The sequence below is a fragment of the Notothenia coriiceps genome, unplaced genomic scaffold, assembly GCF_000735185.1.
Source record: "Notothenia coriiceps isolate Sejong01 unplaced genomic scaffold, NC01 NC01_scaffold00037250, whole genome shotgun sequence".
Taxonomy (NCBI): domain Eukaryota; kingdom Metazoa; phylum Chordata; class Actinopteri; order Perciformes; family Nototheniidae; genus Notothenia; species Notothenia coriiceps.
Genome location: NW_011369951.1, coordinates 7673402 through 7692220, shown reverse-complemented (window position 1 = coordinate 7692220; position 18819 = coordinate 7673402). Strand labels below are relative to the sequence as shown.

Here is an 18819-nt window from a genome sequence, read left to right as displayed (position 1 = left end):
GAAAAAAGTAAGTTTAGTAATAAAATAAATACAACACACTTCAAGTTAATTGAGAAAAACATTTAAGTCATATGATGTATTTATAATTATAATTACTCAATGCCTCAACTAACTTAGTTACAGATAATTTAGCGCAACTAACAACAGCTAACTTTAGCTTAACTGACACTTTAGCAAGTACAGACTTGTCTGTAGACATACGGCGCAAGGCAAGTACAAAGTTGCTTTCGGCCACATAAGTTAAGTACTCACTGAGCTTTAATTTTTGTTGTTGCGTCTCCTTCTGTGTAAAATATCCAGTCCTTTAGCTTGCTAGCTGTTTGGTGTTTCATTCTTAGCAACCTGTGTCCATGCTGCTCGGGCGGAAGGTGAAAAAAACCTCTAACCTAATTTGAACGTGCATACATTTAAATGTTTACAAAGTTGTAAGAGAACCTACAATTTTATTTGAGCCACACAGCTTGGATTTATTTCAGTATTTGTTATTATTTTTAACATACACTTTTGATTAAGATCAGCGCTGCAGTTTGAAATACTGGAAACATAAGCTATTTCTCCAATGTATTCATTTACAACATTTCAGTTAATAATTAATGGAACATACAATCAGCAATTTCCCTTTTATTGGCGATAACATATTTGAACAGGTTAATTAATATAAAAAGATAACTTAAAAAGCAGGAAGTGCCATGTGTTATTTCGAAATATCACAAGCTGCAGGTAGCAACAATAAAACAAGCACAAATGGGCTCAAAACAAACATTAAAACAATAAATTATGTGCAGTCCACGGAATTTTCCCAACAATAAAAAGAAACATTATGAAACTGCTTGCATGGTCAGTTAGATATAATTCCAGATATTCATTTAAAACAGAGCTTTGGAATGTAAAAATGTTCATAAATAATAGTTTATCAATCATGATAGTTGAGGGATCTAGTACAGATGCCTTGCACCCAATTGGAGTTAGCTACATTTGCTTTCTTTTGTGTCTTCAAATAGTCTCACTGAATCATATCTTTGTTAGCAGGATGGAAGAAAAAATTATGACACGCCTCGATGAGGTTGCATGGGCCAAGCAAGGACCCATGTAGAGTGGTTTCAAATCATGAGACAGTACTGTATGTAGAGTGGATTTGCTACCTATGCTACAATTTCATGATGTGTGTTGTAATGTAAGAAGCCAGAAAGTAGAGCAGACAATGAATAACATAGTGGTTATGTTAACTATACACAACAGAGACTTATTGGAAGATGCTGCCACAGGATTGTTGGGGCAGGCAATTAAATCCTGAAAGACTGAAATCACTCAGCCCCGACTCCTCCTGCAAGATATCAGGGTCAACAAAGGCGTTGGGGTTGTTGAGATATGTCAGTAAATCCTCCTCTGTGGCAGCAAGAGAGCCAGACAGCATTGGATCATCAGGGTGATACGTTTCCAGAAGTGACTGCTGCAGAGAATGAGGACTCTCGTTTAGTTCTGAGAGCAAAGAAAGGGAAGAGAGAAAGTTACGGTTTCTGCTGCCATGGCTGTGTTCTGGCTATGTTGTTTTCACACAAAAACTGTGACGTGCCAAACCCAAAACATAAAAAATAAAGCAAAGGATGAAACGATTAGATTGGAAGGATTTGATTTTGTGAAGAATTCTCGTGAATTTCATGCAGAGTTGGTATTTTTCCTTCAGGTCATCAAGTTATTCAATAACACATGCATGAATACACTTTTTGTATTTGTGTTTGATGTTTGCATTTTCTTTTCAGTTTGTTCAAGAGGTTGTTTAAAGCTCAACCTGAAGTACTCTATACCTTTTGTAAGCCATAAAAGAAAAGTTGTGCATGTTTACTTATCCATTAAACACCGGCACCACCACTGATAGATACTCAAATCACTATTTCTTGGTTCTGATTGTTGTTGTTTTTTCACAAGGCAAGTACAAAGTTGCTTTCGGCCACATAAGTTAAGTACTCACTGAGCTTTAATTTTTTTTCTGTCTCCTTCTGTTGTTTTTGTGCTTACACACAAGTTTTGAATGACTTTAACCTGTTAAGCCCCAAAGACCCCTTCGGCGGGTCTTTTTTTTTTTCACGACACTGTGTCTCAGGGCTTCTTAATATTAAAAAAACTTTGAAAGTGTCATACCCTCCTAACAAGAAGAAACTCAGCTAACTGATGATACGAACCATTTTACAGTCTCACAAGAAGGGTCTAAATGAGCCCTGAGTGAAAACATGCTAACGCACTTAGCACAGAAATCTCTATACCGATTGATATACTTATTGGATCTGCACAAACAAGCTTAGCTAACATCCTGATATTCCACAGATTATAGAAATATAAGTATCATCACTGAGAGATTAGAACTTGCGACAGGGGAAGCAAATACAGACAACACACGACGTAGCTTTAGGTAGCAAAACACGGAGATATGCTCACCTTTAGCTGTTATTCTGATCAAAAGTTGTGTTCAATGGCATTAAAACGACAAAAATTGCGGCTGAAGGTTAACCCATAGGTTAATCCAATGTGTCTGTCACTTTGAACAAATTATTGATAATCCATAATTCCATTTTTATGCAATAATCGGAGAATAAATAGCCACCAGAGGTTAGCGCAGCTTCCGGTTTTTGCTACGCGTCACTCTCACTCCTTATTTGGTAACGTGTGTGTGTGTGTGTGTGGTTCCCTTCTTGGCTCTAGCGGTTAAAAAGAGATGTCAATCATCAAAATCATCAATGTTTTTTTGTTGCTAAATCTCTCTAAAAAGGTCAAGTTTAACTTGTTTTGCATCAATCTCAATACAGGGTACTTATTATATGTTATACTGTAGTTCGGATTCCTAAAGCTTTTAGTCTAACATCACATCATTCAATGGTGGTTTTCACTATAAGTAATGTGGTTATTTTGGACAGACACAATAATTTACATGTTTTTACTATGTTCAATCTGAATTTACTTTAAAATAAAAATAAATCTATATTAATTCTAACCCTTCTACATCCAACTCACAGGTTTATCATTACTTTGAGAAAAAATATTAATTAATTGTCCCCTTTTAGAAGTGTAGTTATGGTAATTTGTTCTGGGAATGTCATTTTCAAGCCTGAGACCTGGAAAACAGGCTCGGGCTTAACAGGTAACTCAATAACTTGTTAGTTATTGAGGTGCTGGTAGTTTAACTATTTAACCGTTTGTACAAGTGTATTTCCCAATGGTCCCAAACCTTTTCTTTGAACATAATAGTGCATTGATCTGCATGAAGTCCAGCTCAGTATTTACTTGACTGAGAAGTTCTATGCATTTCTTCCCCTGAAAAATATATTTACATTGGATTGAATGAAAATGAAATGCTATTGCTACAACAATCACTTCTATTGATAATAGTATAACAAATAAATCATACGGTCAAAATATATTTGATTTCATGCGTAATCATTACTGGTGATATTGTATAGCATTAGTACTGTATGTGGTGTTTTTGTTTTAGGTGTATATTCATTGATTTAATACATGCAACAAGCACGATATTCAAGCATCAGAAGTTAGAAAGCTATAAGAAATTAACGTGTTAGTTAGTTTGCCCAAACCAATCATCTTCACACCTGTTAGAGTTTATGTTCAGTAGAGAATTACCACTGAACATGTGCATGCAGTCGAAGCAGCCCACAGCCTCACAGGATACGCTGTAAGTTAGAAGCTAACCAATTTCATAGCTGTCTGACATATATCTAGACAGCATCTGATTCTTACAACACAAGGCCGAAAGGAAAGAGCAATTTTCGGGACTAGGTTTTTAGCTGGATTGGACAGCAAGGAGAGCCATGACTCACCGGCTGCCTCTCCACACAGGCCATTCATTCGCTCCAGGCTTTCACCCTGTGCCATGTCAGAGGACATGGGTGATCTGGCCTCCAGTGTGTTCCTACATGACCAATGACAAGCAGTCATTACAACCAGATGCTGATGACATCTTAAAAAAAGGGCGTTGGTACACTACTTACTAGATTAATTAAGTGCATTTTTAGTTTATATTTTGGTTTCTGTACAAAGTGCACATAGTATTAATTCAAACAAGCAACATACTGAACAAATCTTAAGGAAATCACTAATATACTTACTCCTTTGAAACAAACACCAGCTTGGTTTTGATGTACCTGAAGTAAGGATTGTCAGCTGAAAGAGAATGAGTTTAGAAATTAATTTGTTGTTGCAAACACACACATCAATACATTGTATTTATACCTACGACAAATTCATGACAAGAACAACACTCTAAAAGCAGAGGTCAAGAACAGTAAATGTCATGAGAGGAGTGTCATTTTGCAAATATTTAGATAAGCAAAAAGCAGCAAAAATATTTGATGCCCTTACCTCCAGTCTTCTCAGAGTAGTATTTTCCGAACGCCTCATCTTTAGGGGTGTTTGGATATAGGTAAAGCAGAGGATTTTCTGGGATATTTTCTGCTTCTAAGATCTGGAAATTCCTGATGATTTCATGGAAAGGGATCTGGCAGAGGTCGACTTTGCTGAAGGGCTGGACTGTCTTTATGTCAGGCTCGCCTACAATACACAGAGGATGGTGACTGTCTACCATGTAACAAGTTGAAAATAGATTTTACAATTATGGTTAAAAAGATAACTCACCATTTATGGTGGTCTCCACCCAGGAGAAGGTGATTCCTCCAATAACGCTTTCACTGAAGCGCAATAAGAACGTGCCTCTCTGTTTCTTCTTTAGGAGGGACTTCTCTTTGCCTTTGCTCACAAAACCCATGATGAGGCTAGAGTACAGATACAAAAAAGTCTTACATAAAACAAGAAACTTGACATTTGCTTAAATACTCTCCGCTAAATGCAGATAAAACATACCCATCCCTCCAAAGGTCTTCAAGGTACGTTTTAACCATCACTAAGATGCCATCAAACCACACCCAGAAGGTGTCAGGAAGATTTTCCTGTAAGAAAAGATGTGGAAAAGGTAATCAATTCCAACATACATTATACTAACAAACAATCATTAAACCAAACAAAAAATATACAGCCAAGCGTAATGCTTTGTGAGGCTGAAATGATCATTGTATTGTAATGAAAACCAAATTATATCATGGATAAAAGTGTAAGTGCACAGCTTGTTTTTATCCCAATTAGTCAAAGTAAATTAAATGTTAAAATGTTTGAGGTTAGTGTGTAATGGTCGCAATTTTAACATGCTGGTAATAATAATCATGTTTAATACCTTCATTTACCATGCTAGGTAGCTGACATATTCATCCAAACTAAAGAAAAATACATGGGATGTCATTGCTTTAGCAGGTATTTAGTTTTAAACCAAGATATCGAACAAACTGACAGTGGACCTGATTAGACCAGGGGTTCCCAACCTTTTTCCCAAGACCCAAAGCTGTTGGAAGTTGCGCCCCCCCCTGAAACCAGCATGGACAATGACTATGTTTTAAAAATGCGCTTATCCAGAAAAGCCTGGTTTGGACACTTTACGGGCAGAAGAAACATTTCTATTAAAGAAAGAATTATACATTTCTGTCTTTTTATGCCTTTAATAGCTACTAACTGAATTTTTATTAAAACTAACTCAAATAATCTGAGGCCTGGCGCCCCCCCCGCAATCTTTGGTGCCCCCCCAGGTTGAGAACCACTGGATTAGACCTTGCGCTACAGGAGAAAAGCATTGCCATCGGGACACGAGATTTAACAATAATGTGTGTACCAAATAAAGTCAATAAATCAAATCGTCAACATCTTAATCCAAATAACAACAAAACTTCAGGGTGGAGATAAAGGAAGAATATGGGGGCTCACTAAGATCTATATAGTAGTGAGTGTTGTGCTTAGGGTTTGTTCTATGAGCCATGCTGATAAATATTTTCTAATAATCAGTACTCTTACCTTGCTGAATTTTGACCAAGCTACTTTGCAGGCGTCATAGTTCTGCTTTTTTCCTGGTAGGATAGAAAAATAAATGATGCATTATAAAACTCACTCATAATATTGAATTAAACATACATAAAATCAATAAAGAATGCTTAATTATAGTGTGCAATCCTTTTATGATATTCTGCCAAATCAATATGAACTGGGAGAAAGTCCTGCTGGTTGTTATAATACCAATCAAGTAACTTTAACACTAGTTTCTACTTAGGAAAAGCAACAGTATATACAGTATATAATACATTTGAATTGATTAACTGATTTTGACCGAGAAACAATATTTACCAAAGAGCTTGTGTGTAATCATTTCCAGCTGAGCCTCATCCAGACCACGTTTAGTGGCAGAGAGAAACTGCCAGCTCAACATCTCTCCAAACTGTGGCCAAGTGGCTGGAGGAGTGTTGGCAAAGAACATGACGTCCTGGAGAAACAGACACATATCAATAAAAATGTTCACAATATTTTTCAAATTCCTAACAATCGCAGAACTAAACTTCAACATGCTACATGGTGTGTGCAAAAGCTGGGTGAGACAGTTTATTTTTGTCAATATTTGGCAAAAATTACATCAAAACTTGTTAAATCGGTACCTCAGGCATACTTTTTTTCTTAAATAGCCCAACAAACTAACAGAGAAGTTTGCCAAAAAAGCTGTTCTCCACAGCTCCCCCTCTTACGCTTCATAGATGCAAAGAAAATGCTGTTAATACCATCATGAGACTAGCCACAGATGTGAGCTGAAGACTAAACAAGCAAAATTGAATCTCTAAAATGCTTTGCCAATACTTCCGGACTCTCTTCTTGATAAGTCCTTCTTCCTTTTTGGTTTGCTATGCAGTGCAGGCAGTTGTGTCTAATGCTGTAATAGTTTCTTTATGCTTAAAGAAACCCCTCCTTTGAATAAATCTTTCTCCGTTGAAACGTGACTTACGGTCTACATGTTCTAAAATCTTTAAAGCAGAGCCAAAAGGAGGTTCAGAACAGTTTTTCGGTTAGACCATTCTCATTTAATGTATTCTAAGAGGTTATTATTGATTTTGAGCCCAATAATGCCAACAATGTATTGCCCAAGTGATGGGGATCTCTCACATTGGTGTCCAGACTGAGCATGTTGAACCAGAGGACCGACGCCCAGGCGCTCTGCTGCTGGCTGGAGTTGGAGATGATGACCACCGGGATGGAGGAGGCCTAGAAAAAAAAACTAAATTGAAATCTCATTTTCCATAAGGCAATGAGATAAATTATATGATGCTTAATTGTTTAACATAGCAGATATAGTTTATTTTTTATTTTGATAAAGCTTGACAGTATAACGAGACAGGAAGTATAAAGTCCACCTGCAACGCAACGGACACGCCTTTCATCTCAAATTCAGTCTCAAAGTAGATGATGTGAAGCTCCTCTGTAACACTGAGAGAAATCTGTCCTCGGAAAAACACACACATTATTTGTTGTTAACATCTTCTTGAGTTCTGACTGATTATAACAGCAAGTAATGACGGTATCTTTTGGACTCTAAGTCAACTCACATCACTGGCTCCTTTGCCGCCACCTCCAGACTTCTGCTCCTTCAGATTCTATAGACAAATACGAAAAAATGAAATAAGTCAAAACCACAATATAACAGTTTTATTTTAATAATTGTTTTTATCTTTTAATATAAAATAATAATAATAGATACAATTTGTATAGCGCCTTTCAAGGGACCCAAGGCCGCTTTACATTGTGAACAAACAAACAAACATCAAACAAACAAAACAAAAGGGGCAAATAATAAAGTACGACTCACAAGATGTCTGAAGTCTGCCACCATGCCTCCACTTTGGCTTTCTGCCATGTTCAATGCCTTGCTTTTGGTCCCCAGGACATTAAAACGTCGATAACTATAAACATACAAGGATTCAGTAAAAACTAATTCAATTTAATACAGTTATTCAAGAATTAATATTACATTATCTTTAAAAAACACTCACCCTTTGATCTGAGGAGCCTCCCTAATTTCAAGGGGGAAAAAGAAATCAGTGATGAATGTGCGGAAACAAAAACGTCATTGTGTATAGTTTGAAGTTCATAATTCAAGGCTGCAGGTTTGATGTGTTTGTAGGGAAAGTTACTCTAAAAGGAGGACTCTCACCTGTCCATTGATACATTCACTTTCATGGAGTGGTTCAGCTCAGGAAATTTGACAAGAAGCCTGAAAATATTATGACAGGTGGAAGATTTCAGAAATAAATTGTGAGGAAACAAGAAAATAACAAAACAAATAGGAACAATCCACAAAACAAAGTTTACAAAATGGACTTGAATGTAAGCAAGCTCGAGCCTTTTTAATTGAAGATGTGATTAAGTGAGAGTGAAAGAAGCTCCTGTTACATTTTGAAAAAACATGTTATTTATAAAATAGTAAATGTTTTATTTTTTGAACATATAATTGAAGAACATTTTTTTTTAATATTTGTATTCTGTCAATTGTATATAGTTCTTAGAAAGAAAGATAATTAGATTTGGCAATCAACATTAAAACTTGGAAACAGCCAAAAAAGGTCCAATCAGTGCATTTTGAGTCTATACATGAAGAGTATGTTACAAACATACATTAAAGTGAAGAAAAGGCAATATACTGTTTGCCTGGAGTGTCACACTGACCTGGTCTTGACAGAGAACTGGACGTTTGTGCGGAGCACCAGAGGTCCTTTCCCCTGAGGCATGGATGGCTGAGTTTCAACCACAAAGGAACTTCAGGAAACATGAAAAACAATAATGTCAGGAAACTTCACAAGGAAATCATGAGAATGCAAATGAGTTTAAGAGTGTTTCCTAAAAGTGAGACCTTTTGAGTAATTCTTTCAGAAGAGTATCTGCTTTACTCAGCAGTGCAGGTTTTTGTGCCTTCACAGGGTCGTTTTCATAGGACACTTTTCCCACAAGCTCCTCCAGTTTACCAAGGAACTCACGCACATGGAACAGACACACTGCCACACAGGTGAACCTACCAAACAAGAGAGACAATAGCAAACGACGATTCTTAAAAAGACAAAAAAACTCACAAAGAAAAACAACATATGGGATATGAGTGGGATTGTGGAAGTCCCCAGTTGCAATTATAAAACAGCATTGTTTTCTGCATTTTAGCACTTCATTAAAATAATGATTATTGATATATTTTTACATTAAAGGTCAAAGAAAATAATAGTTGATTTGGAGCTAATGGGACCGGACATACCAATTCTCCAGCTGATCCAGACAAACATTGTTTGGAGATCCGATGCAGGCTTTCTGCTGCCTCCTCTGCCACTCCACCAGCTCCTTCTTCACCAAAATGTTGATCAGGTCTTCAGTCCTGTCCAGGAGCTTTTTGAGGTCTGACAGTGTACCCTAGAGAAGGTGATTGTATGAGTCAAAAACACACATATATATATATATATATAAAAAGGAAGACTATTATATTTTCCAAAAAGGCCTACATTTTACAACTCTTTAAAAATAGGGATAACTCTGTACCTTTCTACAGTCATTCAGTCTGTTGACAAGAATCTGAAGAACTTTCATTTGATCCTTCTTCACGGCCTCGTCCACCACAGCTGCATAAAAGTTTCCACAGTGGGATTACAGTTTCCATACAAGATGTATCAAAACAAAAGAGAACATGAGGCTGTGATTTAGGCCTCTTTATTACTCATCCTCAAAGAACATTGTCACAAAATGCAAATTAAACCAGGATTTGATCTGCTTACCTTCCATCTTGTGTGTTTGGTATTTAAAATCAAACTCGTCCTGCTGCTCCTCCAGACACAATATTGTATGTTCCATGCACTGTGTCCCAAAGGTCCGGAGAAAAAGAAAACGGATGAACTGCAATATCATTCAAATACGAAGCCAAGCATAATATCATCAAGCAACATTATCTGCACCTGCACTTCATTTCTGAGGCCAACCATTTTACGTTCAAGGTCATGCTGGCTGCTTGTCTCCATGGCTTCCTGCTCTACACACAGCAACTGGACCTGAAACAAAGCAAAAGAGTAGGAGGAGCAGGTATAGAGATTAAGAGTCTTCAGAAAAAATGAAGGGTAGTATTTTCGCCTGGTATTGGAAACGTGAGAGTGAAAGTGGCAGTTAATAAGATATCACTGCTTGGTGGAAAATCTTTGCTTTTTAGCCCACACACTGAGTTCATAGTATGTGTTCAGTACATCTGGCACAGAGGGAGAAATTCACACAGGACACATTAAACATGTCCTTTGTAAACTTGGTTTTAAATATTTAATAGTTATGAATTATAGTATTGCAGAAACACAGCCCATTCCTTTATGGTGGATGACCAAATACATGATACATATTTTTTTGTAAAAACACCACATTTTCATGTCATTTTCCATTAGCATTATTCTATAGCATTGGTATTTTACAGTGGGCTGATTAAGTATTGTTTGATAAAGTTTTTTTAAAATTCTTTAAAATTAGATGTCACATTAACAAATGTCCAAAAAGACAAATTGGATGCTTCATAGTGTTACACAAAAGAATCCTTGTGCAATCAAATTAGCTAGCTCACCTTAATCCCTGTTTGGCACCTTTACATGACAGCAAACTAGTTACCTATGATTATATGTTGTTATATAACAAAGGTAAGTATTGTATGCAAGATAAAAGGTTATATTTATACATGGAACTTTAAGCCCATGCAATATTGTCAGCCAAGCAAACTACACAGCTTAATTTGATTTATATGTAGTACCTATTATAGAGCAATATCAGTTTGGTTGTTATGTCAATAAATGTTGTATTTACTAGGGTGTATCTCATTTAATACGCGTGTCAATGAGTTGATGAAACGTTTTCTCAACCTGCTCAGCCAGCTCAGCATTCTGCAGGATGTCCTTCTCTTTGCTCAAAAACCACAGGATTGTGTTAGCCAAGGCACAGGGGTCATCCAGGTACCTCTGTCAGGGGAGAGAGGTCAGATGAATGCCACAGCCAATGACCAGTGGGATCAGAACCATTATGATCTTCATATTTTCGGTGGATTTTTCCAATTCAAAGTAAAATAGGGCACCCAAAGGTGCTATTGCTCTATTACAAATGCCATCCAATCAAACCTGAAAGCCCTGTTTATAGCGACGAATGTTGTGCTGCAGTAGGAATGACTCCTTCTGGACAAAGCGGCTGTGTTGGTTATCCAGATTCTCCAGCAGGACCTGGAACAGCACCATAGCAAAGTCATGTTCTCGGGCTGCTCTTTGCCTATAGAAAAAAAGGAAATGAAAAACAGAAGTATTTTACAAACAGGGCATTTCACTCTAATCCTTGAATTATATAATGCTGGTTGAATAATATCACTGCTGCCTTACCAATCCTGCTTCTCTATCCAGACAGAGAGGTAGTGCCGCACATCCATAGGAAAATCATCCCTGTCATAGAGCTCATGTAACTGCTGCGTGTACGCATCAGATAGCTCTGTCAGTTTATCCCACTGAGCCATCCTAACCCTTGTTAACAAGGGAACACAAAGAGTAAACCATTTTCAAGAATGTTAGTAGTATTAATGGTAGTTTTGTATTAATTTAGTGATTTATTTTTATCTTCCGAAGTAAGGCATTAAAATAAATCGAAAACAAACAAAAAATTGACCAAGAAGGTGTGGATTGAAGTTGAAGGTATGCTTACCAATCCTTTAAACATTCACATTCTATTAGTCAACCCTTTCATGACTAGGTTTACAAAAACGGGTTCCCAATTGTTTAATACACAATATGTATGACTCAGTTGTTTGTGTGTTTGCCACGTTGTTTTTAATTTGAAAAGTTACCTACCATTATTTATTCAATGTCACATCCATTCCACACGTTAACCCCTTTGAAAGATTTGCATGTGCATGTATCTCTGTCAAATAGATGTATCTAATCCTGAGTTGCTTTCTAAACCTATTTCCTTAAACACAAACGGTCTCTTTCATTTCAAACCACTGAATACAGCTAGGAAACTATTGTGTCGCTCTTTGTACAGTATAAAACGCTCAACGTTAGATCATAAAAAATTTAAGCATGTAAGTTATTACATGGTGCGATGACAGCTTTGTAACAATCCGATCTATTAGTTATATCATCAACAGTTGAAGGAAGCTGGAGCAAAGTGCAAACAGGGACAACCTGTGACTGCTTATTATGTAAGTTACTTTTGTATGACATGACTTCGTATTGTGTTATGCAGTTGAGACTCAGTATACTGTATTTGCATGTTATGCTTGTCTTTGACTATCCGTCTACAGCCTAGATATGTTCTATTATTAGTAACAACGTATTTACTCACCTTGTTTTATGCTGTCAGTCCGAGACCAGTTATAAATGTCTTAGTAAATAGCTAGCATTTAAGACAGGCGCATTACTATAGTTTTAACGGTTGGCTAAGTCTTGTTTCTAGCTTTAACTGCTATCCGTTGTTAGACGCTGGTAAAACAAAAACAATTTCCGACAAAACGCAGGAGCGTGAATGTTATTTCCTTAAACACTTTTTTTTTTGTATTTCCATTTCATTGGATACCTAGTAATCCCTCCCAATTGGTTCTTCTTATTCTAAGAGTGGGCACCATTTTGGCTCTGACATCACTGCTGTTCAGTCATTGAAGATCCGAAATGTCCGGAACCGCTAGCACAGTTTCCTAGTGGGTTCAGAACTAACAGCTTATTGGTCGAGCCGGACACAGCAAAGCACGCGCTGTTGGTACGCTTTCCACGTCAATCAGTAGCGAGGGAAGTGACGCTGAGCAAAATAGAAACTTATGCCTTGTATCAAGATTTCCCGAGAAATTAGGTTGTGATGTGATTAAGCGAGCATGTGACGCATGGGTACAAAAAAGAAAAGAAAACACGTTCTGTTTATGCATTCACAGGACACAATAAAAGAAGGTGAAATGTTAAATAAAGTGACAATAATGATAACATAATTAATACATTATTTAAAGGAATTTAATGTAATGCCAAGTTCAATAAAACATTATGAGGTGTAATGAAAACAAAGCCATGTTTCATCATTTTCACCACTATTTTTTCTCTTTCACATTCATTTCTACCCCTCTACCCTTTTTCAATTCACATAATAATAATAATAATGAGCGCTTTTACAGGTGCTCAAATACGCTTTACAGATTGTGGGAGTGAGTTCCAGAGGGAGGGGGCAGCGACGGAGAAGGCTCTGTCCCCCCAGGTCCGGTGATTGGTGCGGGATGGATGGATGGTCTGTTTGTGGCATGGTTGTGGCATATACTTNAAATTATCATTTATATTCAATTTTACTTGGAATAGCCTACTTGGTTTGCTAGGCCTATGTTTAGCCTACTATCATAGATATAGCACGTTTGTTTATTTTTAGCAAACCAAGTAGGCTATTCCAAGTAAAATTGAATATAAATGATAATTTATTATCTTTTTGAAAAATAGAGATCGCACATCAGTCCTGTGATAGTCCAGCGACATTTTACACGATAAATACGAGTTTAAATATCAGCATTTGCCACGGAAGGCGAGTGGCAGCTACCGTAAAACTTCTCTTAACTCTGGCATCTTGTGGCAACTCCCGTTCAGCATGCGCAAATGCCACGGCAAGTTGTGGCATATACTTGCCACGGCAAGTTGTGGCATCTGTGTCATTTGTGGCATCTGCAGGCAGTGGCAAGTACTTCCGGCATCTGCCACAGAGGCCGCTACTCCGTGGTATCTGTGGCAAGTATATGCCACAGATGTGGTATCTGTGGCAAGTATATGCCACAGATGTGGTATCTGTGACAAGTATATGCCACAGATGCCACAACTTGCCTTGGCAATTATATGCCACAACCATGCCACAACTTGCCGTGGCAAGTATATGCCACAAGTTAAGAGAAGGTTTATGGTAGCTGCCACTCGCCTTCCGTGGCAAATGCTGATATTTAAACCCGTATTTATCGCGTCGTTCTGTCAAGAACTCGAACAATATAAATTGTTCGCCAGTTTCAAAACGCAATAAAAGGGTGAATAAAAAAGCATGCATTGTGTCTTGATTTTTAATATACTGTCATGATTGTCTTAACGGAATAACATGGTTTGTTTAGATTCACTGATATCAATATCTAATAAGAATAATCTGAAGCATTTAAATAAAAATGTTCAACCAGAATTAAAATATTAAACAACAAAACAGATACAATGACATTAATCTGTTTATTAACAAACAATCAAATATAACTGTCCTTTGCCTCATTTATAAAAATATAAATCTTAGCATCTCACTAGCAGTGGCAACTGCAATCAGTTACAGCTGCCCTAAGTCTGTAGCCAAGTCTAACAACACCATTGTACACGTTGCTGTGTCAATACAGATATTTATTTTTTAATTAATTACAATATAGGCCTATGTTTAGCCTACTATCATAGATATAGCACGTTTGTTTATTTTAGCAAACCAAGTAGGCTATTCCAAGTAAAATTGAATATAAATGATAATTTATTATCTTTTTGAAAAATAGAGATCGCACATCAGTCCTGTGATAGTCCAGCGACATTTTACACGATAAATACGAGTTTAAATATCAGCATTTGCCACGGAAGGCGAGTGGCAGCTACCGTAAAACTTCTCTTAACTCTGGCATCTTGTGGCAACTCCCGTTCAGCATGCGCAAATGCCACGGCAAGTTGTGGCATATACTTGCCACGGCAAGTTGTGGCATATATAAGTTGTGGCATATACTTGCCACGGCAAGTTGTGGCATCTGTGGCATATACTTGCCACAGATACCACATCTGTGGCATATACTTGCCACAGATACCACGGAGTAGCAGCCTCCGTGGCAGATGCCGGAAGTACTTGCCACTGCCCGCAGATGCCACGAAATGCGCTTGCTGTCTCTCAAAGTTTGTCTGATATTTATGATATCAGTAATCAAAGCTTGCTTAGTCTATGCATGACGAGGCGTGTCAAATCGAGTTGAATTATAGTCAGGGGTGCACATACCTTTTAGTGAGTTACTCAGATGAGTACCAGGAGAGAGCGTTTGGTACTCACCCCACACGAAGCGTGGTTTTAATAAGAGCAGTCTTCCTCACTGTCCTCATCAGTGTCCTCTCGTTCCTCTTCTTGCATGGTAGATGGTGAAAATGCTGCAGATGCACCTCCCTGTCTCTGTTTAAGCCTCCGATTTGCTTTCTGCAAAACGTGTTGCCTTAACTGTGAAGTCCTTGCAATCCCTGAGGCCAAGTTGAAGGATCAAATACTAAGAAATTATCACATGACTTGAAGTCATATCTGATTTCAGATGTGGGAAGTAACTAAGTACACTTACTCAAGTACTGTACTTAGGTATCATTTTGAGATACTTGTACAGTACTTTACTTGAGTATTTCTATGTTATGCTACTTCTACTACAGTTCAGAGGTAAATTGTGTATTTTTACTCCACTACAATTATGTAATACCTTTAGTTACTTTAGAAATTTGGATTAATGATGTGAAATATAATGAAGTCTTAATATACTAACCTGCAGTATACAAAGTCATTAAAACTAGCTGCACCTTTACCAGCTTTGAGAACACTTTAATGATCAATCATTATAAAACATATCATATATTTTATTATTCTGAAATTGACCAATTTGCAAAATGATTACTTTGACTCTTGGTACTTTAACTATATTTTGATGATAATACCTTTCTACTTTTACTTGAGTCACATTTTTAATGCAGGACTTTTAGTAAAAGTAGACACTTTTTAGTGTTTTTTACACAAATATGTCTCAACCTCTACTCCAGATCATGACATGTGCCACTGCCAGGTAGTATACGATTGATGATTGTAATTTGGCTTTGTCCGTTATAAATGCTTTGACACTATTTAAACATGCTTAAACAAGCACACTCCACCCACATGTCAAACCCAAGGCTAAATCACCAGAAAACGTTATCATGAGTCATGTATAATCAGCGCATCAAAGGCAATACGTGGATGAAACACAGTCATACAGTAGGTTCCTTAAATACTGAAATTACTTAGGCATGTTTTTTGTATAGGAATATCCTGTGCTGATGTTGTAATTTGGTGGTTTCTCATAGTCACAGATAAAACTAGTGGTGGTGAAATATTGGCTAACTCAACAGTCTGTATCCAACCATGGATTGTTTATTACAAAATGTAATTTATTCCATACAAGACATACAAGACATAAACATACATTTTATATGGATATTATGAAGTAAATGTAGCCTGGAATGTTGGCAATGCACGTAAATGCATTATAGGAAACACATTTAAAACGTGATTGTTCCTTAATGACAGCTATTTATATCAGGAGGAGAAACATCTGGCAAATTTGAGCTCACAGAGTTTAGAATCTCAGCGTTGACCTCCAGGTCCAAAGGCAGGAAAAAGGTGAGGCAGCCCTGGTGAGCAGCACGTGGTAGGCCTGTCGAAACTGTCTGTTCATGACGGCATAAAGCACAGGGTTGATACAGCTATTGAGCCAGGTGAGGTTTGCACAGAACATGTGCAGTACTTGAGGGGCGCGGTTCTGTTTGTCAGCTATGTTGAGCAACAGGAAGGGGACAAAGCAGAAGACAAAACACAAAAAAACAGTAAAGCACATGCGTGTCACCCGCTTAAATTCATCAGCATCTCCTGAAGTTGCTGAGTTGGAGGAGGGTGCTGCATTGGCGGGAGCAGGTCTGGTTGAAGGTGATGTTTTGACAGTATCAAGGGGTTGCTTAGTTACTGATGGATCTAGAGCCGTCACTTGGGTAGATTTGGAAGGTTTTTCACAGGTGATCTCATCTGTATTTTGAGTTAGATCCGCCTGGCTGCTCATCTCGCAGCTACATGTCTTTGCCATGCCACTTTCTACACCACTGTCATCGGTCCCTTGTGTCGAAGAAGCTGGTTTCTTCCTGGAGGATCTGCGGCTGAATCTGTATCGAAGCAACGATTGAGACGCAATCCTGACACGTCTGTAAATAAGGAGGTAGAAAACACCAACAATGCCCAGCCCAATGAAAAAGTAAAAAAAGAGCAAGATGGTACTGTAGGGACGACCCCTGGTGCGATGGAAACTGCATGTGCACACCTGTGGCACAAATACGTAAACAGGCCAGAGTGGGCCAAAGCTGGCCAAACCCAGTGCCCACGTTGAGATCAGTAGTAAAATAAGACCACGGCTAGAGAAGACACGATCAAACAAAGCCCTTTTTGCCACCAGAAGATATCGGCTCACAGCAACTAGGCAGAGGGTGATAATGGATACAGAGTTGGAGAGGAAGAGGAGCAGGCCGAAGATGCTGCACCAGAGCTCACCACTGCGCCATTTGAGGTGTAGATAGGAGTCGACTGATATGGGCTGCAGTATGGTGCAGTATAGGAGATCAGCTACAGCCAGGTTGAGGATGAGCACGTTGAAGCGAGTCCTCAGACGTGGGTCTAGAGCAAAGGCCAGAATGGTCATCAGGTTCCCCACCGTACCAACGAGGGTCACCGTACATCCCCACAGCACGGCAAAGTACCGGTAGCCCACGACTGAAGGACTGTAGCAGGAGAAGAGGTCCTCCTCTGTTTGGTTTGTGTAGTTCATCAGCATGCTGTCAACCAACAAGATTCAGAATACAGGTAAGCTTTTGTGTAGTGTGCCTACAGAAAGTTACACTCAAACAGAAACCAAGTTGTCCCCACCCCTCTTTGAAAAAACAAAAAGGAACTCACAGGTCGTTACTGTGGTTCACGACTTCCTTTCAACAAACTTCTCTTTCAAACCTTTGTTTGCAATCCTCATTAAGGTTATTATTATTGTTATGATATTCGATATTACTGAGCAAAAATGATATTTTCAAAGTTGGTTTTCTGCAGTTTTAGGATAATAGAACTTCATTTAATTTACGACTGCTGTGGTTTACTGACCTAAAACCAATGGTAGATCAGTAATACTCAGTTATTTGAAGAATTACTGCATTTAAATGTTGTAAAAGTCCTGCATTTATTATAGAATCATAATATGATATATTATTGGATTGGAATCATTGATGCACTAATGTTTAATTACTTTAATGACGCAGCTGGGAAAGGTGAAGCTTATATTCAAGTTTATTATAATTATTTGATATATTGCTCAGTAACTTCATATAATATGACATCATGTATAAGGTGATTTATAATGTGTATCAATAAGCTGAATCTGCAAAGTTACAAGTTATTAAAACTGTCAAATAAATGCAGTGAAGTGTTTCTCTCTGGTATTAAGTCAAAGTATAAAATAGCCCTTAATGAATGTATAAATAATAAACAATACAATAATACAATGGTCCTGCATTTAACAGTTACTCAAAAGCCCCGTAATTATTTGATATATATTATTATCCTCTTAGACTATGTTCAAATCACTGCGGTCAATTCTGCACATAACTCAAATAATAAAACATACCATACAAAAAAGCAAGAATTAACAACATTGATAAAACAAACAATAACAAATATTTTAAGATATTTTAAATAAATGTATAGATTTATAAAAAATGTATATTGTAAAGCCTCTTATTATAACATATCATTTTTCAGGTCTTACCTTAAAGCAGAAGATGTGGCCAGTCTTCTAATTGTGTGTGTGTGTCATTCTCTGCTGTAATCTGGGGCTCTGAATGTCAGGCTTCCTGCTGGTGTTACATTTTATGTGCATCCTCTGTGTTGCCTAATAACCATCTACCCTCTATTGCACGGTATGAGGTAAGGTTTTTCCAGTTCATAGCTATATTGGGGAAGAGAAAGTTTGCATATTTGCTAAACATCATTTTCATCAGAATGGAATAACCATACTGCATCTAAGTCACTTAAACCTAGGGACTGTATATATATACTGTATGTATATATATATGG

The 18819-nt window shown here is 37.6% G+C and overlaps 2 protein-coding genes across 3 annotated transcripts; both read right to left on the bottom strand.

The window, feature by feature from the left end:
- Positions 1-426: 426 nt before the first annotated feature.
- Positions 427-12449, bottom strand: stat2 (signal transducer and activator of transcription 2). 2 transcript variants are annotated; one of them, XM_010796143.1, is made up of 24 exons: positions 12253-12449; positions 11295-11432; positions 11043-11187; positions 10791-10886; positions 9855-9947; positions 9678-9756; positions 9445-9524; positions 9167-9318; positions 8774-8932; positions 8590-8679; positions 8078-8137; positions 7917-7937; positions 7733-7826; positions 7473-7520; positions 7281-7364; positions 7033-7131; positions 6229-6364; positions 5902-5954; positions 4867-4952; positions 4642-4778; positions 4369-4557; positions 4116-4170; positions 3828-3919; positions 427-1479 (listed from the first exon to the last, which is right to left on the bottom strand). In XM_010796143.1, exons 2-24 carry the CDS (start codon positions 11423-11425, stop codon positions 1244-1246), a joined length of 2415 nt encoding a protein of 804 aa, XP_010794445.1. In that variant the 5' UTR covers positions 11426-11432; positions 12253-12449; the 3' UTR covers positions 427-1243. The 2 variants fall into 2 exon arrangements, with proteins under 2 accessions (XP_010794445.1, XP_010794446.1); XM_010796144.1 differs by having other exon boundaries at positions 11295-11426.
- Positions 12450-16091: 3642 nt separating this feature from the next.
- On the bottom strand, positions 16092-18576 carry gpr84 (G protein-coupled receptor 84). Its single transcript, XM_010796142.1, has 2 exons — positions 18512-18576; positions 16092-17534 (listed from the first exon to the last, which is right to left on the bottom strand). Exon 2 carries the CDS (start codon positions 17531-17533, stop codon positions 16295-16297), a length of 1239 nt encoding a protein of 412 aa, XP_010794444.1. The 5' UTR covers position 17534; positions 18512-18576; the 3' UTR covers positions 16092-16294.
- Positions 18577-18819: the final 243 nt, after the last annotated feature.